Genomic DNA, 21,989 nt, shown 5'->3' with positions numbered 1-21,989 from the left:
TGTGCTCTACTCAATTCTCATTCCTTACCCTCTACTCACACCTCTTACTGAAGGTTTAGGTCTGATGAACAGGTCTTCACCACCTTCTGCCATATGCTACCAACACCACTAGGACCTTTATTCTTTCTGGCATTCTGCTTCTTTTTCAAGATTTCATAGTTTGGGTGACAGTTCATCAACCTGAAATATCAACTTCCCAGGGTTTGCCTGATCTGTCGAGTATGAACAGCTTTTGTTTTATTTTAAAATCAGTACAAACACAGTCAGACATACGGCACAGAAGCAGACTCATTTAACCATTGACTGTTAATCAAATTTACCAAACCTATGCATTCTAGAAAAAACATCTTAAATGTTTCTAGAGTCCCTGCCTCCGCCACATCTCAGGACAATGCATTCCAGATTCCAATCATCCAATGTGTGAAGTATTCTTCCTCAGATCCCCTATCCCTTTCCCTAAATCTATACCCGCTGCATTTCTGCACTTCTTCCTACCTATGCCGCTTTTAGATGCGTCGACCAACTAGGTTATGCCTCAGGCTTTTGTACTGCTAGGAAAACAAATCCAAATTTGTTGACCTCTCATAACTGAGGTTTTCCATCCAAGTGATTCCAGTGTGCACACTCTCCACTACAAGCAAATCTTTTTATAGTGCAACAACTAGAACTGTCTACACTACTCCAGTTGTTTTATGGTTCTGAAAACAGCTTCCTGCTCTTATTTTCTCTGCCAGAGATAATGAACAGAAATATCTAAATGTCTTCCTCACTACCTCACCCAACTGTTATGCAACCTTCGGGAATACCTTTGATCCTCAATATGCCTCAGCTATGCAAGATTTTGTAGTTTCCTCCAAAATGCACACCTCAAATCAGGATTAAACTCTAATCATGAAGACAGTTTTTAAGGTGAGCCTTAGCAACTGTGCCTCACTATGTTAAATATTGCACCCTGTGATTTCTCGTAAGTGATATTTACTTACTTCACGGAAACCAAAAAGTGAACTACCAAAACAACACTCACCCCAATTTCTGAGCCATGTACCATGAGCCAAAAGTGAAGCAATAATGGCTGTTGCAGCTACCTTACCATGGTACCACTGCTGGTTATTGTCATTCCATTGTTCCTGTCACTGGGTTTTGGTGATCCTGAAGGAGACCTTGAAGAACAGACTAGATGAACCATGTGATACTCATCTTGCTGCAAAACACACATAAGTGAGAGGGGAGAATGGTAGAAAGGAAAAACAATAAGATACATGTTTGTTGTCAAACATTGAGAACTGCAGCCACTAAGGCTACGTCCACACTAGACCAGATAAATCCGTATCCAAAGCTTTTTCTCTTCATTCTGACCTTCTGTCCACACTGAAACGGCATCTTCCTCCCTCAAAAAATGGAGCTTTTCGAAAATGCCCTCCAGTGTGTAAATTTGAAAACACTGATTGGCCGGAGCAGTGTGGATGGGGTAATCGGAGATTTCTAGAAACGCTGTCATGACCTGCCGGAACAGATGGCGGCATTTCATTGTTTTCTTGAAAGCAACCCCCATACAATCTAACAATTTCAGAACAGAAAGCAACGAGACTGAAGCCAGAAGAGTTTAGAAATGTACTCACCAAATACTTTGACCCAAAACTTACTGAATAAGTATACTCACTTTGCCCTGTTTTCTGTCCTTGCTTGTATGAAAGTGGTTTACCCATTTATGCAAGTACTTCTGACAATAGATGTGTAACAGCCTAATGTAACATTGTATGGAAATACAAGATAACACTGATGCAGACATGTTTTATACATTTAACAAGGTGCTTTATTAATGCAACAGAGTTGGCCAGTTTTTCCAATGTTCGTCATCAGCCGGGTCATACTGTCCATGTCGCTTGCCTCCATACACTCCAGTATCTGTTTTTTTTTTAGTTTTAAGTCCTCCTGTGCGAGAGCCACAGCTGTCCGTCATTTGGCAATTTTGTTTTCGGAGTTTCTAGTCTGTAACTGCACAAACGCACCAAACATGTCACTTGTTTTCTGTAGATGTGTCCTGCGCTTGCCCAGGAGGAGGAGATTCGCCCAAATACCCATTTTAATGTGGACGGAGGTATTTTCAAAAAAAATTGGTGTGGACACCTATTGTTTTTATGCAAAACCAGCGTTTTCAAATTTATCCGGTCGAGTGTGGACGTAGCCTAAATAGAGATGAAACCATATGAACCCATTCCTCTAACTGTCCAATCCCTTGCATTGAAATGCTGTACAGCATATTAGCTATCACAATGTGTAAGCATAATATAAAAACGCAGGCTGCTACAGCTTTAACTGCTGAAAACCAAATTGGTGACCATCTATTAATTACAATCACCGAATATTAACCAATGCCAAGGTCATCAACAAGGAGAGGTTTAAAATTACCTTTCTGAAAATGTCCTTCAACTGTAAGTGATCATGAAGAAGCTTTCCAGAATATACAAGTCTCTGATCCTTGGTGGACTGTGGAGAGAACAAACAGGACACATTCATTACTTGTGGCAACCACACACTGCAAATTCTAAAGGAATTTTACAGAATAGCAACTTCACCATAAAACAATGAATTACCTGAAGTAACCGCTACAGTAAAGCATGCAAAATTAGCTCTCAATTTGAGCTCTGATAAAACAGATGGAGATAATGTTGTTCAGAACATCAGGAGAGTACCCCTTCTCTTTCAGAACAGTGACAAAGCTTACCATCTCATTCAGAAGCCTACAACTCCAACAAAATAACATTGCCTCAATTAATTGCTCAAGTTTCTATGCTGGCTCCGACTGAAAAAAAAATTCTTCTAGTAGGAATAAAATGAATGCAGATTAATTTCCTTAAAGGAACAATAATTTCTAGTCTCCAAGTTTAATACTGGAAGGACCAACCATTCTAACTGGGGTTGAGAAATACAATGGAATGCAACCAAGTTTCCTTTCATTCTACAGATTAAGATAGACAATGGATTTCAGTTAACTAGTCCATTGGTTAAAAGGGGCAGCTGCTTATTTGCGATTACTCTTAAAGAACAAAAACTGATCAAGAAAACAGCTTTATTTGGTGAAGGGTCACAGCCCAAAATATTGACTGTTCATTTCCCTCCATAGTTGAAATCAGTTTACTATGAACTGATGGTGAATTATTTTATATTTTTCTCATTGTTTCTGTAAGAGCTTAATGATCGACGTTAATAACATCTGGAAAATAAAGGCTTATTGGCCTAGGAAGCATGGCTTATTTGTTGGGTTCCACGGAAAATTAGCTTTTCCAGTACAGAAATCTAAAACATGCACAAGCAACCAACATCATTAAGACCACCCACACTGATGAGTTAAGGATATACTACAGCCAATGGGACATTCTCAGCAGGAATAACATGAGGACTATCCCGGATTAATTTCCATCTTTCTAAATGACACAGGTTAGGCCAAGTTCTGGGGAAAAAATGCGTGGGTATTGTGACAGATGTAGAAATAAACAACTGCTGACAATGTGAGGCTTTAGACTCTGGGGAAAAGAGAAACTAAGATTCCAAGCAATCCCATTTTGCCTGCCAGCAGGGTTGGGGAAAGGACAGACTCAATAGCAAGGGAACAATGTCAGGGGTATCTCCAGAAGATGTGACTGTCTCTGTTTGACTGCATAGAAATGGTGAGAACATGTGGAGTATTGTGCTGTTTGACATTCTTATGGTACATGTAATGTTGTGGTTAAGACTTTTGCTGCTATGCTGTAGGCATTTCATTTTAACAGTTCTGTCAGAGCAGTCTATTCTGCTTTCAGCCTGTTTGGGTTTGAGCTGAGATAAAAGACTTTGTTGTTAAATTTCGGAATGTGGTCTCAGCCAGTCAGGATGGTGGAATTGGAAGAAGGTTCTGGAGAATGCTGGGCAGAGAGGTTTTATGAGGGACACTGGTGTGGGTGGAGGTCTTTGCTGGCAGGAGCTGGGAGAAGACAGGAGGATAGATGGTTGAGGATGCCATTCCGGTTGCAAAAGGTAGCTTGTGCAGATGAATGGCCTTAAGGAGGAAGGGCCAATACGCCCAAGGGAGAGCCTACTTATTTGAGGTGGATTTCGAGCAACGTTCAGAAGGTGCAGTGTGTACTTCAAAAACAACAGCTTCTGGAAGATTTTAGCTCCACTATGCCCATGTGACTGTTATTGGGTCTTTTTTTGGTGTTCTTTTTATTCAGTTCTTGGTAATTATATGCAGTGTATGATCTGTTATTCCTTGCTGACAAGTGATTGCTGGGGGCAGTAAATCACACAGACTGGGATTTGGGTGGGCAAGACATCTCAACTTCCAGATATGGTGGGACCGAAGTCGTATACGTACAAAGCCCGAGAAAGATAGGCTTTTTGCCATGGATCCCAGTGGCTGTTACCAAGGGGCTAATGAGCCGCATTTCCAGAGACACCCAGTAAAAAGGGGTTTCACATAGAACTGGTTTAACAGTCAACTCCTGGGTGTTGTCCAGACACTTTCCTCCTTAATAACTCATTACAATAGAAATTTGGAAATGCTAGAAAAGTGCACATCCTTAGAGGAAGAAGCCATTTCAGCTTGATGATGTTTCATCAGAACTAGGAAAATCTAGAAAAAAAGACAAATTTTATTTTAACTTGCACACAAGGGGTAGGAGTAGGAAGAATAAAAATAACTGTCAGGAAGGAAAATAAGAGACTGTATGATACAAGTGAATGGAGGTGCTCCAACTGACCAACATTCAGTCGTGAACAGCAAACTGGAAGGTACAAGTGAATCATTATGTCAGTATTTGTGAAGTGATTTTCCTCTACATTAGAGAAACCAAAGATAGTTAATAACCATTTGGTAAACATCTCCTTCTAGTCTGCAGCTATAACTGAGCTTCCAGTTAACTGTCACTTTAGTCCATCAGCCTATTTCCATTGTGAACTCTCAGCCTTTGGTCTCTGACACTTTACCAAACCCTCAAGATCATGCTTTCACCTTCTAACCAGGTAACTAACTTAGAATCCAATGCTGAATTATAAAAAAATCAGAACAAAGAAAATCAAAAAAAATTCCAGCCTGTATCTTGATCAAAGAGGATCAGTCTTTATCACTGGCTCTGTTTGCTGCTCTCTGAACATTTTCAGCATTCCCTTTAAGTTTGCAGTAGATACAGCAATGTAAACAATACAAATGACCTGAATGTCAAAGAAAACAAGGCACCCTAACCATTTTGAATTCTTCCATAACTTAATGATGGCTGCTCAGATGTCTGTATATCAGTGCTGCATTCACCTCTCCTCCCTCCACCCCCTAAATTCATGCATGAGTTTTGGGAGTAGATGTACTTCGTTGTTGCATTCTACAATCTACAGGAAAAACAACTGAATTTAAAAAACTGCTCAGCAATATTTATATTGATGCCAGTATTACACAGTGTTCACCATTCAAACACAAGGCAAACAGAACTCAGCTCTCACTAGAGTCTGTAGAAGGAGTGAATGTTTGCTGTATGTGGTCAAAGTTTCCGTAAGAAATTTAGCAATTTGCCAGGAAATGCAGGATAGTTAAAATTAAACAAATGAGGTACTCATAGCTTCAAGTACAAATTATTACAAGAAAGGAATTATTTTTAAAAATCTGAAGTTTAAAATATTTGTGTCATTACATAACAGCCAAAAGATATTACATAACAGGTTTTTGATTACACGTAACCAAAAAGAAATAGAGCAACTGAAAAACAATTAGATACCAATTCCTTTGTTGCATGCATTTTAAAAAAAATCTCCAAAGAGAAAGAAAATAAGTCCCTATTGTAAAGCCAAATTCACTCTCAAGTGATTTGACAATGCTCTGATCTGATTTACAATTAGGATAACAGATGCTTGATTGCTGCAATGATGAATAATAGCATGAATAACTTTAAAGATTATGGAAAAAAATCAGCATACCCACTTCACTTCTATATTAACTTCATATATTACACTCATTAGCTGAACCTGGGGACTTGAGTCTCGATTCTTTTAATACAAACAGTAATAAATAATATTGGTTGATGTCGGTTTAGTCAAATTATTAAATGACTAATTCTGAACTAGATCAGATTGCTTCAGAGTTGGAAAATAAATATAATCCAAGGCTGATAAATTTATTGTGAAATATGAAAAATAGCATTTAAACGCATTGGTCTATTTATACTAATCCTCCATAAGAGCTTCCTCATGCAAATCTGTCAGATTAGGAAAGACAATAGAATTAAGTGTAATATTCTATGGGCGCTAGTCAGTACAACATTCAAAACAAAAAATGGAGAGAAAAGAAATTGCATTAGATTAAGTGTGGAGTAAACTGAATTCAAAAATGAGTTGTTCTTTCCCCTCTGAGCAGCCAGTCAATAATTGAATCATAGCTTCTTAATGAGGCCCTTAAATCAATGCACACAACTTCCATAATTCTATACTGAAACAATAAAGGTATACTTTTTGTTCTGACTAAAAGGAATCATTCAAGTTTTTGGTGAGAACACTACCATTTGCTGCACTCAATTACAGCAGTGCAAGCAGCTTTGAGCTAGAGAAAACCACAGTATTTTTAGAACACTGTAGCGGTGTGCTACACGCAGCGCTAAAATTACGACATGGAGTCGGTAACTGCAGTCGAAGGAAAAAACTTTATTCGAAAACTTCAGCCTCACTTTTAAGCCTCTGTCAACCGGCCCCCCATGGCGAAGAGGCTCCAAAGCTCTGTGCTCGCAAACCCCCGTAGGCTATCTAATTGTGAGTCGGTTCGAATACGCTAGGAAATGAGCCGCCACAACACCATCATTAACTCTCAATATGAATGGATGTGATATTGGGTTATTGGGTTATTGTATTTCTACGTGTGTACTTGTAGGGGCAGAATTAAGGAAAATATCTCTTGCTTTTCTTGAATCTACTTATCATCCACTTCCTCACTCTCTAGATAGGCTCCCAACCTATTTTTATGCCATGGAGCCTTACCATTAACCAAGGGATCCGGGGGCCCCAAGATTGAGGCACTCCCTCTTATTCTTGCCCCTGGCAAAAAAGTAGGCAGATGCTCCTATTAAAGAACAGTGCTTCATCCACACTAATCTCTGGTTAGTTAGTGACACTTTAAAAATATTTACCTGAATGTCATCACTCAGTCAAGACAGACATTTGCTATTGCTTCCAATGCACCAACAATGCTGTATCTTTGAAAGAGAGTGCAAGACTCCTGTAACCTACAGCATGAATCGCAATGCTGGATAGGTACCACCAATGCAATGCCACAAAATCTCCGATGTTTGGAAAGGAAAAAGAAATAAATATCAGGGTCCTCTCCTGGAGGCCAACATCTCCTGCATTGAGTCCCAACTCATATCAGAACAGCCCTAAAGTCTACTTTTAGACACACAAAGTAGAGTCTCTACTCAGAGCGTGTCAGGGCAAGAGCTCCAATAGACAAAATACTTCAAGGACATTCTCAAAGCTGTCTTGGAAAAAAGTCATGTTCTCCTTGCCTTAAAATGGAGAAGATGCATTCAAGAAGGCATTAAGTAACTTATACCCTTTACACAGGAAAAGACAAACACATGCAAAAATAGTCAAGAAAATGCTCAACATGCTAAATATCTCACCCATCCTAATGTGAGACAGCCTGTAGAATGTGAGGCCCTTGTAAGACACCTGGAAACCCAGATAATTGGAGTAGACTGGAACACATATTCTAAGGCAATATTTCTGTATCACAGATGCACAGTAATATGGGATTGGTTTATTATTGTCATATGTACCAAGATACAGTGAAAAGCTTGTCTTGCATACTGTTCATTCAGACAGAATGATGACACCCTACAATGAGGCAAAACAAAGTGATACAACAGGATTCAGAGTAAGTGCAACAGCTACGGAGAAACTGCAGCGTAAGTGAACAATAAAGGTACAAGGTCATACTTTTCCAAATCCACTATTCATTACAGATAAAAAATCTCATTAAGATAAACAAGATCTATAGCCTAGCCAAAATTTAATCTTCTTCCATAAACATTAAAATCAGCCATCAGTCATTTATCCAACAGTACTGTGCACAATGTGCAAAGACTATTACACTTGTCAATTCATTGGTTGACGAGTATTTTCAGGTGTTCTGAAATGATGAAAGAAATGAAAATCCAAATGATTCCTACAAAAATAAATACATCACTAGGATACCATTTTCAGATCCATACAAATCCATTTTTACAAGCAACATTTGTTGTAAATCATCCTCACAGAAATAAATGAAAACCCAATTTGAACCACAGTAATTCACCGTGACACCACTGTTGGCAGCAAAATCTAAGATGCCAAGAAGGTGGTGTACAGGAGTGAGACAGATTAATTGGTTGATCTCAAACTTGTACTCAATGTCAGTAAGACCAAGGAACTAATTTTGGACTTCAAGGAGAAGTCAAGGGAATACACAACAGTCCTGAAAGAGGGTGTAGCAGTGGAAAGGATGAGCAGCTTACAATTCTTAGATATCAACATTTCAGGATTTATCAGGGACCCAACATATTGATACAATCAAAGAATGCCAGCAGATATAGTTCATTAAGAGTTTGAGATCTGACATGTCACCGAAGACTCTAGCAAGTTTCTGCAGGTGTACCATGGACAGCATTCTGATGGCTTGGTTCACAGCCTGCTTACGAGGCTCTAAAGCAAAGAACTGATAGAGGCGGCAGAGGATTGTAGACCCAGCCAGGTCCATAAAGGGCAGAAGCCTCCCTATCGTCAATGGCATCTTCAAAAGATGGTGCCATAAGAAGACAGCATTCATCATTAAGGACTCTCTCACCATCTGGGACATGCCCTTTCCTCATTACTAATATCAGGAAGGAAGTAAGTAGAGGAGCCTGAAAATTCAGTCAAATTTTATGAACCTCTTTCCTCTCTGTCATCAATTTCTTAACAGTATATGAACACTATTTCATTATTCCCCTTTTGTACTTTATTTTAAATTTCAATGTGTAGTAAATTTTATTAAGTCTTGTACTGCTGCCACAAAAACAAACTTCATGTCAATAATATACCCAATTCTGATTCATTGTTGATCACAGTCCCGACAGACCAAGCATCTTGTTCAATTGCAAGAATCAAATCTGCAGATGCTAGAAATCCAAGCAACTTACACAAAATGTTGGAGGGACTCAGCAAGCCAGGCAGCATCTATAGAAAAGATTACAGTTGACATTTCACGCCAAGACCATCCTGACGAAAGGCCTTCAACTGTACCCTTTTCCATAGATGCTGCCTGGGCTGCTGAGTTCTCCAGCATTTGGTGCATCAATTACAAGAATATTCCTTTTTAATAAATTATTTTGTCTATTTGAAATAATGTGCACGGGACTAAAACTGAAACACTCTATTTAGACAAAGCTCATGGCAAAGGATAATTCAATGGCATGTTGAGCTTTACCCAGACATCTGAAAGTCTTCCATTTCTGAATTAAGTTAATTAATTGCACTGCAATCAAACACATACCATGCAAGTTACAATTAAAAGGGTGCATAGACTTTCTTCAGTATATTAGATGCAGATTTTACACTACTTTAATAAAGCACATAATTAAATAAAAATCTAATGTCCTGGCAAGAGTTTGCAGAAGATACGAACAGAATAACACGTCTTTGGTTTCTTAATTCAAGTCATACAATGCTTACTGATACAAGCCTAGAAATGCTTTGAAATATTTTCAAATAGCAAGTTCCTGATTGCTTGTTATTTTAATTATCCTCTTCGCCACCCTGTTTGACCTTTCCTTCCTTGTGCTGTTTCAACCCACAATGAAAGCTTAAGCATCAGCACACCATGTGACAGATTTCCAACTTCAATGCTTGTCACCATTTATTAAGTTAGGGAGCAGCTGTTCATGTTTCTGCTATTCCTAGTAACATATCCTTTAGCTTTTTTACTTGCCCCATTACTACGCTTTTTATTTGACAGCACCTTCTCTATTGCCACTTAATCTTTTCGATTGTCAGACAATCATTGCAAATGATAAGAATCTAAAATATGAGCAGAATTTCCAACAGATCAGGCAGAACCTGTGAAGAGAACAGAGTTAATGTTTCAGGCTGATGGCTTTTCAGCAGCATGGCTCTGTTTGAACCTCTTCGATTGGAATGTTATCTGACCACATATGCAGCTGGACATGGATTATTTCCAGAATTTTTCTTGTATTCTTTTGCCCCTTAGATTTTCCACTTTCCCCAACATCTTGCTGCCCAAAATTCACAAAAAGAATCACATTAACCATGAAAAAGCCAACCTGCAATGCCATTTCTCCACAAACACTGCCGAATGTTAACAGTTCCTGTTTTAATTTTCTTACATAAAATATTTTAATTAATATTACAGGAGAATAGGAAGAAACCCTTTTATGAAACAGTCATAAAATGTACTTACTCATTGTCTCATTTCTCCAAGCTCTGGCACTCTATCAATACCTCCCACACCATTAACCAAGTTAGGAAATGGAGAATCCATCATTTTGTCAGGCAACTCGTTTTTCTTTATGCTTTTTTTGCTTTTTGATACCCAAGTGACATTTCACAAACACAAATCTTGGCTGGGAGAGTAACAAAAACATGAGTAGATGCTGGACAAGAATGTTCCCTCACACAGAGCAGAGTGACCAACTTTGCCTTCTCACATAGCACAGCCAAAAATCAAGAACTAAAGTAATATCAAGTTATATGAGAATTTCAGCCTAGGGTTAAATTAAAATTAGTTAGAACATTACAACACAGTAGGGGGCCTTTGTCCACAATGCTGTGCTGATCTTTTATCCTACTCGAAGATCAGTTAGACCCTTCCATCCCACGCCTATCTAAGAGTCTCTTAAATGTATCCAATTCATCTTTACCACCAAACTTGCAGCGCACTTCCATGCACTTACCACTCTGATTGTGAAAAGAACTGACCTCTAACAGCCCTTCCATCATTTTCTCCAATCACCTTGAAATTATGCCCTCTCATATTAGCTACTGGCACTCGGCGGTTTGGTGGGGGGGGGAGGGGAGGAGGTGCTGACTGTCCAGTCTATTTATGCTCTTATCCTATTCACCTCTCATCCTCCTTCACTCCTAACAGAAAGCCCAGTTTGCTCAACCTTCCCTCACAAAACATGCCCTCGAATGCAAACAGCATCCTGATAAATCCACCCTGCACCCTCCCCACAGCTTCCCCAACCTTCCTATAAGGAGGCAACCAGAACTGAACGCAAATGTGTTCCAACTACAGTTTTTATGAAGAGTTAGCATTATGTTGTGACTTTTGAACTTAATTTCCCCCAGCTAACAAAAGCTAACACACCATATACTTCAACTAGCAAACACAAGGAAATCTGCAGATGCTGGAAATTCAAACACACACAATATGCTGGTGGAACACAGCAGGCCAGGCAGCATCTATAAGGAGAAGCACTGTCGATGTTTTGGGCCAAGGCGAAGGTCCTGACAAAGGGTCTTGGCCCGAAACGTCGACAGTGTTTCTCCTTATAGATGCTGCCTGGCCTGCTGTGTTCTACCAGCATTTTGTGTGTGTTGTACATACTTCAACTACACCATTTACCACTCAGAAATTCAAAAGTAGTTATTTTAAATTTTAAACTTCTGTTAATGAACAGCCAACTGCCTCAACACAAACCTTATCTAGTCACCCATATTATCTGCCTCATGGTGATGCACCACATTTACCCAAAGCAGATGATGAATCCAAGTAGTTTAAGTGCAAATGTTTACCGGTACAGAGCACTGGCAATCTTCCCAATCTCATTCTGCTCAGATCACTGTATCCATCTGTTTGTAGGGTTATTGCAGAGCAAAAAAAAAAGGTGGATTCCCTTGTGAAAGCCTTTACCCTCAGGTTCAATTAATAAGCAGCTAACTAGTTAACTTTTACTCCACTGAGTAAATGAGATACTATTCTGATTGGCAAAACAAGAGCCTTAAAGCTGACAGATGCCAAAGGATTTTCTCAGACTGTTTACATACCTGCAGTTTTAGAAATAAAGCACAGCAATCCAATTGTTCAGGGTGCCTAAAATCAAGATTACCCTTCTTGTGTGGCACTTATACAAAACCCATTAAATCAAGGAAGCAGGATGACCTGCTTCACTCCGATTTTATGGATTTCAAGGTTTGGACAAGCAGGTTGGTAGGCTGAGATGATGTGCTCCTTCTGCTACTTACGTAGCGCTTCACTGGCTTCAGACTTGACATGGTCTTCAGGTGTTCAATTTTATCTCAGGAAATCCTCTTCCAGTCTGAGCAGTCACAAGATAAAGGAGAAGTAGGCCATTCGGCCCATAGAGTCTGGTCCACCACTCCACTATGAACGAAACTATTCTCCCATCTAGTTCCAATTTCCGGCTTTTCCCCCACATCCCTTGATACCCTGACTAATTAGAAACCTATCAATCTCCTCCTTAAACACCGTCAATGATTGGGCCTCCACAGCTGCATGTGGCAACTAATTCCATAAATCCACGACCCTCTGGCTAAAAAAAATTCTCCTCATCTGTTTTAAATGGGTACCCTCTAATTCTAAGACTGTGACCTCTTGTCCTGGACTCACCCACCAAGGGAAACAGCCTTTCCACATCTACTCTGTCCAACCCTTTCAACATTCAAAATGTTTCTATGAGATCTCCTCTCATTCTTCTACACTCTAATGAATACAATCCAAGAGCCGACAAACGCTCCTCATAAGTTAGTCCTTGCATTCCAGGAATCATCCTAGTGAATCTTCTCTGAACTGTCTCCAACATCAGCACATCTTTTCTAAGATAGGGGATTTCCAGGAATCAGTGGGAATGTTGCATTCCTCCCCCCCCCCTCCCCCAAGGCCTCTGTGAACACATTCTTGAATTTGACAACTTCTCTTTCAGGAGTCTGTTTTTCAGCACGTGGATCAAGTAACCAACTATAAGACTCTCAGTGAGATGGATAAGTAAAAGGAATTTAATTATCTGTCTTAGAGAACTCAGTTATAACTGGATTCTGCAACTTACACATGTACATTATAAATCTACTTATAACATACCTTGATACTGAGACAGTTTGTCAAACTAGTCAGCCAAAAACAAGTGAACTGCTTTGCATCTACGCACAACCTCAACTTGGTGCTAATCTCTGGGAGGAAAAATGGCTATTTATTCACACTGTTTCAATGCCGTTTCGCTGTTACACCTACCACTCTATGGGATACAATAACCAGTTATCAACCTACATTCATGTAATTACCGGAAGTTTTAGGATGCATTTTCTGTAGCACCAGCACCTATTGGCCCATCTTTCATTTCTCTCATCCAGTGTTAAAGAAATCAAATTGTTAAATGTTTCAGGTCTTGTTCCTGGAACTGAATGGCCAAGCCTTTCAACTCTTTTGCCACCTACCTTTACATTTTAACCCAAAACTTTGCTCCTGAACCCTTAACTACTAGAAGTCTGCTTTTAACTGGCTCCATCCTTACACATCTTGATGCATAATTGTCAATTTGTAGTGGTGTGCTACACGCAGCACTAAAATAACGACACGGAGTCGGTAAACTGCAATTAAAGATTATCTTATTCGAACTCCACAGCCTTGCTTTAAAGCCTCCCGCATCCCGCCCTCCCCGGGCGCCAATGCTCCAAGGGACACGTACTCACAAACCCCCGCAGGCTTTTTCTCTTTGTTGCGGACCTGGCCTTTGTGCCTGCGCGCTGGCTATTTGTGAGCCCGTTCGAGTGCGCGGGAAACCCGATGATTCGCAAGTTCTGTCTGCGAGATCGGTTTTCGAGATCAGTAATTTTAAACTTATACTGATCTACAGTTTTAACAGTCGATTGTATCTTCTTATCCAACGCTTCAATTGTACGTACTTTTTCAACAATTAATTTTTCAAGAGTCGCCAACTTATCTTCATGCCGCTGAATATCCGATGCCTGCGATTGAAGCTTATTATCAAGCGATCTAACAACTCCTTCAAGTTCAGACATTTTCGTGGTAAGCTTGTTTTCCAAACTTGCCAATTTACTTTCCAAACTTGTTGCTTTACTTTCCATTTTACTCTCCAGCTTGTTTTCCAAACTTGCAAGTTTAGTATCCAGTTTAACGTCCAGAAGATTAGAAATTGCGTCGATAGATAAAGGCTCCTTAGACGATTTCTTGCTTGTAGCCATTTTAAGTTCGACAGAATTAGATCAAATATAGTTTTAGGAAAAAAAAATTTAATCAAATGAGTTGATATTTTCGATTGACTTTTTTTTCCTAAAATTCACCCTTTAATTTGCATTTTAAAGAGGGAAGTTTTAAAAGACCACATTTCCTTTACCTTCTGGCAATTAAGCATGGAATCTTCTCCAGAGATCTTTAATATCCTGCTGTCATCAAAGAAGACAAATGAGATTGTTAGTTGCAGATTGTCTAAAGTAGAGACAGATTTGGAAAAGGAATTATAGTGTGTCTGAGAGATTGGGATCTCAAATCTTAATAGTTTGGTTCGAACCGAGATATTGACAAGAAATATGGAGTAATCTAGTCATACAGTTAACATTTCAAAAGCTGTTTGCTAAACAAAACTTTTCCCAGGTTTTAACACGGTGAACAAACTTACTTATACAGTAGCTGATGAACAAAAGATAGTTGATAATGATGGAATATGACAGTTATTTGCATAGGATTCATTGCCCATCAGCTACGATGAAAAATTTTAACAAAATGGTTTGAAGGTACATTTAGAATTATAGAACAAATTAAAGTTTTAAAAGGTGACAATGCAGCATCCTTCTAACTGTCAAGTTCAAATGACGGACAATTTCACCATTAGTTTTCCATCTTATATTCAGGCTCCCCCCACTATTCGAAGGTAGAGCGTTCCTATGAAATGGTTTGTAAGCCAGAATGTAGTAAAGTGAAGAAGCAATTACCATTTATTTATATTGGAAAAATTTGTGAGCGTTCGCAGATCCAAAAAATAACCTACCAAATCATGCCAAATAACACATAAAACCTAAAATAACAGTAACATATTCCAAGATGGCAGCGCGACGCAGCTTGCAGCCGCCACTCCGGAGCTAATTACCTGTTATTTGTGAAGTGGGGTGCCGTGCGCAATCATAATCGATTGAAAATGGACATGGGAGCATGGAGGAACATCGGGAAATCTCCAGGAAGACCACCTTCATTGCTGTTGCTGTGAGGTCCGGGACTCTGCTGGGAAGAATAGTGCCACCAGTCCTCGGGGTCGCATTGCCGATGGCCGTTGGCGGGGCCGTCTTAATACACTCGGCAGAGGTTGGTGCTCGGAGAAGCTGTGCCGGAGTGGATGGTCGTCAGCTCGGAGGTTCGATGGACTCGGAGTCCGCTGTGGTCAGGTCGCTTCCGGTGTGTGCTGCATCTGCGAGGCTGGGTTCGATGGAGCTTTCATTGTGTGCTGCGTCAGTGAGGCTGATTTGGGCGGCACCGTGGAAGTCCATAGCGGGGGTATTCCCTTCTACCGCCGGCATGGGATGGCGAGTCTGTCGGGACCCTAAGGACTTGTGGAAACTGTGTAGTGATTTCTTTTGAAAATATGGTCTTTTAACATCTTTGGACTATTTTTACTGCGCCCATGGTCTGTTTTTTTAAAATCAATTATGCTATTGTTTGCACTGTTGTAACTATGTGGTTTGTGCAGGTCTTGTAGCTTTAGTTTTTGGTCGGAGCTCCTTTCCGGGGAACGCGCTAAGACGGTAGCACGATATTAATACGCAGCAGCCTCTCCGGACTCTGGATTGGGGATTGCCAAACGTTATGTGGATTTTCTGTTGTAGTCTGTTTTGTCATTTGCTTTTGTGATATCATTCTGGAGGAATGCTGTCTCATTTTTTTTTAAAACTGCATTGCATTTGTGGCTTCTAAATGACAAATAAACTGAATCTGAACATATAGTAAAAGCAGGAATGATTTGATAAATACACAGCCTATATAATGTAGGAATAGTTTTCTGCAATTATTGCAGTACTGTCCACCACAGCGAAAATCTCATGCAAGCACTCTCAGCAGCACTCCTGGCAGAAGCACTCTTTCCAGTAACCTTTAAGCTACGAAGCTACCAAAGAACACATAAAAATAATACACAGCCTATATAAAGTAGAAATAATGTAGGTACAGTGTAGTTTCACTTACTGGAATCGGAAAGACAGTGAGCACACTGATGGTGTGTTAGGCTGAGTCGTGGAAGGTTGGGGTGGTGGGACACTGGGGTGTCATCTCATCGTCGTCTGTTTCCATCAGGGCAGGCAGGTCACCTATGTCTGCCTGCCTCGATGTCGAAGGTCGAGGTTCGTCGTCTGCTGTGGCCGATGTGGAAGGCTTGAAAAACTACAGTATGCTTGATTGCTTAGCCTCGCGCGATTTTCTATCATAGTTCTTTGTAAGCACTCAAACCATCTTGCAAATATGCCCTAAACCTATGCACCCTTTCAAAATTAAAGTCATACTTTTCTGCAATCATTGCAGCGAAAATCTCACACAATTGCTTCCCGTTCAGTTCCTGGATGACTTCACTTTCAGGCTGTTCGCTACTGCGTTCGGCTTCAATTGTTATCCTTTCCACTTCATCAGCTCTTGGTCATGGGATGCGAAAACCTCTTCAACATCATCTTCATCAACTTCCACAAACCCTCAGCCAAACTCACTATGTCCTTACTTCGTTCACCACAATTGAAACGCTTTATTATGTCTAGTTTCACGCTAAGTATAACGCCCTTACCTGCTCTTTTAGGCTCTTCTGATATCTTAGAACTCATCTTGCTAACGGATGCACAAAATAAATTGACATGAAGCACAGATGCTCATGGGCACATGTTTAAGCAACATCGGCTAGAATGCAGTTCTGGGCAAGGAGCTTGGCTGCGCGGCGCACGCACTGCCTTTTTTCGTAACAGTGAAAACACCTTCTGTTAGTGAAAACAGGTAACTAATGTAGGTCTTTCGTAACAGCGAGCTGTCGTAAAGCAAACGTTCGAAAAGAGGGGGACTCCTGTACTTAAGTATAAGAGATAGAGGAACACACACAAAACACTGGAGAAATTCAGCAGATCAGGCAGCATCTATGCAAAATAAACAGTTGATGTGTGTGTTCCACAAGCATATACTCGTATAATTTTGCACAATGTACCCCTTCACTTGTTTGGTGACAATATTTAACCTTCAGAGTCTGAATATCCTCAAGGTCACAACAAAAGATACCACAATAAAAAGTTAGGTTTAAGCAGAATGGCCATAGTGTGAGTGGACCAAGTCAGAGTGGGGAACTAGGGTCTTGGCACTGAAGGCTTCAATGAGAGAAGCAGAGGCTAGGTTGAGTTTTGGCAAGATTTTGTTTATTAGTGCCTAGCTGGAGTAGCAAGAATGGATCCCAGAAAAGTGTTATGTTTTGTTGAAATATGTGAAAGATCTGACAGATCTTTAGTCTCCCTGATTAGTAAATCTGCAAGAAATGCATCTGAGAGCAGCTTCTTACAGAAGCTGTTAGGGAACTGAAGGTGGACTAGCAGATCATTCAGGAGAATGAGGAGTTCATCGATAGGAGCTAGAGGATGGCAATCACACCAAAGTTGCAGGAAGCAGGTAGCTGTCATGAGAGGAAAAGGGACTAGCCAGACAGTGAGAAGTACTGTCTACCAGGAGAAAACTACAGTGACCAGATCTCTGACAGAGTCAGGCTCTGTGCTTACAAGGGAAGAGAAGGAGAGAGGAGAGCAGAGCTGTGGTGTTAATGGATTCAATAGTTAAGGGAACATAGAGGATATTCTGTAGACATGATAGATGGATGATATGTTGGTTCTCAGATTCCAGGGTCAGGGTTGTCTCAGTCCAGATGATTCTTAAGAGTGAGGGTCATCAGACTTAAGGCATGGTACATACTGGTATCAATCACATAAGTATGAAAAGGGATGTGGTCCTGAAGAGTGAATACAGTGGAAGGGTGGATTAGTAAGTTTGCAAATGACATGAAGGTGGTAGTGTTGTGCATAGTGTAGAAGGTTGTCTTAGGTTACTACAAAACACCTATAAGATGTAAAACTGGGCTGAAGAGTGGCAGATGGAGTTCAATCTGGAAAAGTGTGAAATGATTCACCTTGGAAGGTTGAACATAAAGGCAAAGTACATGGTTAATAACACAATTCTTAGCAGATTCTTATCTTGGGGCCCACATCCATAATTTCCTCAAAGTTGCCATGCAAGTTGATAGGGTGGCTAGAAGGCGCATTTGGCTTCATTAGTCAGAGGATTGAGTTCAAGAACCATGAGGTAATGCTACAGCTGTGGCCAGGGCTGGTAGTGGAGGAAGAGACTTAGATAGGAACATGGATGAAAGAAAAATGGAGGGCTCTGCAGGGGGGAAGTATTAGATTCATTTTGGAGTAAGTTAAAAGGTCAGCACAACATTGTGGACCAAAGGGCCTGTATTGTGCTGTACTGTACTATGATTTAGCAAACAGCACAGAATAATAATTCATTTACACTGTTTTCAGATGACTAATATTTATGTTTGCTCTCCCATGATAAACAAGATTTTTTAAACTGATGCCAGAAAAATCCACTGGGTTTTCAACTGTGGTAATGGAACATGGCCAAATAATGCCCAGGATTAAAAGTTACTTCTAACACTAATTATTCAACTCAACTAGAACAAATAATAAGAGTTGCCTGACAGAATTCACTATAGTTTCAAAAAGCCCAACAGGTACACTATGTGAAATTATCAGCTTCATCACATTGGTGTAAACACAAAAAAAAACCTATTCAACTAAGAATAAATATATTTAAGCATGCAATTCTAAGAACAGTTCTAAACAAAAAGTTAGATTGAGGAAGTCTGCTGAGAATAAAGTAACAAAGAATGATGTCAGATATGGTTGTGGGCTTTCAGAATTATTCTATGTAGAAGAAACATTTAACAAGGGAAATACTGGGCCTATCCAGGATTTGTAAAATGATAGGTAAACATTGTTGGACAAGAAACATACAGACAAGGTATCTAAGGGACACAACTATGTTTTTAATGAAACATCCTGGTTTCCTTGGCTGCACGTCTACAGAAGATAACCTCCAGCTCTGCCAAACTCCTGAGATTAAGGTGTGCTTGATCCCACCCCAAACCTCTGTTTGACTGTTTGCTGTGTCATTTGCTACCCTGTTACAAATTAATGCCACAAAATAACAGACAGTACACTGCATACAATTAAAGGAATTATATTTATGAATCTTAACTAAAGGGTTAGTAAAGAATAAAAAGAAAAGGGCCCATTCCAATTAAACAGTCCAGGCTCTCCATACCCAGAGCCTGGACTAACACCAACATACTGCCCTCTATCTACTGTGTGTGATTGTCTTGTTTATTATTTATTGTAAAGCTTGCACTGTTTTGTGAACTTTATACAGTCCTGGGTAGGTCTGTCGTGTGGTTTTTTTCCTGTGTTGTTTTTACGTAGTTCAGTGTAGTTTTTATACTGTTTCATGTAGCACCATGGTCCTGAAAAACGTTCTCGTTTTTACTTTGTACTGTACCAGCAGTTATGGTCGAAATGACAAATAAAAGTGACTTGACTGTCAAATGTGCACAAGTTGGAGTTCTGTCATTCACGCGCTGGGCCCTCGGTCCACATAAACGCACAGACCACCTTCCGAACGTCGCTCGCAATCCATCTCAAACAAATGGGTCTCCCACCGATTGTATGCTACGACCAGTTCCCCCCAGTGTCTTCTGCTCATCTCCTCTTGAACCAAAAAACCCTCAAGCCTTATTGCCCCTCACCAAGAAATCCTCCCACTAATTGGATGGCACACATTCCACATTATCCTTCATCTTCAAAACAATAACCCAAACAGCCTGAAAGCAGAATAGCAGCTTAGAGCTGCTAAATGAAATACCTACAGCATAACAATAAAGTAGTGAACTGGGGCATTACATTTATATATAAACACACTTATAGAATGAAAACAACTTGTACATCATTAATAGCACGGTGCAAAAAGCTGAACAGACATTTTGCCAAGTCTGCCATTAATAACAAATACAAGGACTCAGGCAACTTAAATACCTAAACAAGTTCATACAAAGTGCACTGCACATGCTGTGGTCAAGTCAAGACGTACAAACAAGCTGGATGAATTCAGCAGGTCAGGCAGCATCCATTGAAAGAAGCAGTCAACGTTTTGGGTCAAGACCCTTCGTCAGGACTAAAGAAGGGGGGGCAAGAGCCCTGTAAAGAAGGTGGGGGGGGGTGGAAAACCAATCAGAGGAAAGATCAAGGGGTGGGGGAGGGGATAGGCAGGAGAGGTGAAGGAGGAATGGAAGGGGAAAGCACTATGGGTAGTAGAAGAAGGCAGAGTCATGAGAGGCGACAGGCAGCTAGAAGAGGAGACAGTGTGAAGGTGGGATGGGGGAATGGAATTACTGGAAGTCGGAGAATTCAATGTTCATACCAAGGGGCTGGAGACTACATGCCATCTCATATACCGTCTGGGTAGTCTCCAGCCCTTTGGTATGAACATCGAATTCTTCAACTTCCGGAAATTCCCTTCCTCTCCCTTCCCCCATCCCACCTTCACTCTGTCTCCTCTTCTAGCTGCCAATCACCTCTCATGACTCTGCCTTCTTCTACTACCCATAGTGCTTTCCCCTTAGATTCCTTCTTCACCTCTCCTGCCTATCCCCTCCCCCACCCCTTGATCTTTCCTCTGATTGGTTTTCCACCCTCCCCCCACCTTCTTTACAGGGCCCCTGCCCCCCCTTCTTTTGTCCTGACAAAGGGTCTTGACCCGAAATGTTGACTGCTTCTTTCAACGGATGCTGCCTGACCTGCTGAGTTCATCCAGCTTGTTTGTATGTACATCTAAACAAGTTCAAACTGCTGATAATGCTGCAGGCAGCAAATTAGCCACAGAGCACACCATCATTGCAATAATGAAATTACATGGAAAATGTTGAAACAAATCAAGATACAATTTGGTGTTAAAATAAGTTGCAAATTATAACAATATTGAATGAAATAGTTAATTTGTAATTTGATTGTGCACATGGAGCCAATCAAGAACTGAATGATCATATTTTCAGGTTCTCTGGGTTTAAGCCTTTAGGCCAAGGTTGAGAAAAGTTTTGTTTGAGGACTTCAACATAATGAACACTGTAAAAAACAATGATTCCCACATTTTGTTCAACCAGACTAAATATTTGCATGTACCATCATGGACATGGCCTTTTAAGTCAGATACCTGTGGTTCGCGGAACCACTGTGGATAACACTTTCAAGAAGGATACTTCAAGAATTAAATATCAAATAGGAACCCTTCTATTGGACTGGTATTTCTATAAAACTTCATTCTTCATAGAACAAGGCTTGAAGTGAACATGTCTTGTCAGTTTTTAAAAGATTCTGAACAAAACAGCAACAAGGTTCTCTTCAAACAATCCTTCCATTGTCAGACATACTCAACCACGTTTAAGTTGCACAAATTTTATTCCAAGTAAAATTTGGGCAGTTGGAAAACTTGGTTCAGAAGTCGCAAGATGGCCACAATTTTGTTTTATTAAAATAGCATTGCCTTGATTGCAAAACTTTTGTGAATCACTACAACCAGTCAACATTATAGAATAAAACACTGTTTTTTTTTTCCCTTGACATGAACATGTTATCCAGAATAGAGTGTAACAACCACAGTTTTACTTACATAATTGGAAATGAGATAATCCTAAAATATGCTCTTCAACACATTTAATCCACCTCCAAGAAATTATAATAATTCACTGCAAATTCCATAAAATACAGTACTAATAAAAATTAATCATGACCATACAACTTGCAAATGAAGCATGTTGGATCTTGGTATACTTTCACTGAAAACTACCTTTAGTATATTCAAAGAATATGCTTCCACCTCCCCAGCAGAGTGCCAGTGGGCCGCCTAATCG

At 40.1% G+C, this 21,989-nt stretch overlaps 1 protein-coding gene across 1 annotated transcript in view; it reads right to left on the bottom strand.

Moving 5' to 3' along the window:
* Positions 1–21,989, bottom strand: part of herpud2 (HERPUD family member 2) — a 58,494-nt gene that overhangs the window by 34,732 nt on the left and 1,773 nt on the right. Inside the window, exons 2-3 of the mRNA XM_059973448.1 lie at positions 2,410–2,487; positions 1,091–1,201 (exon numbers count right to left, since the gene is read on the bottom strand). Coding sequence (XP_059829431.1) covers positions 1,091–1,201; positions 2,410–2,487 — 189 coding nt within the window. The remainder of the gene's footprint in view (positions 1–1,090; positions 1,202–2,409; positions 2,488–21,989) is intronic.

Source organism: Hypanus sabinus, chromosome 1 (genome assembly GCF_030144855.1).
Source record: "Hypanus sabinus isolate sHypSab1 chromosome 1, sHypSab1.hap1, whole genome shotgun sequence".
In the NCBI taxonomy this organism is placed as follows: Eukaryota; Metazoa; Chordata; class Chondrichthyes; order Myliobatiformes; family Dasyatidae; genus Hypanus; species Hypanus sabinus.
The sequence above is the reverse complement of the archived record's forward strand: the minus strand, read 5'-3'. Positions and strand labels throughout refer to the sequence as shown.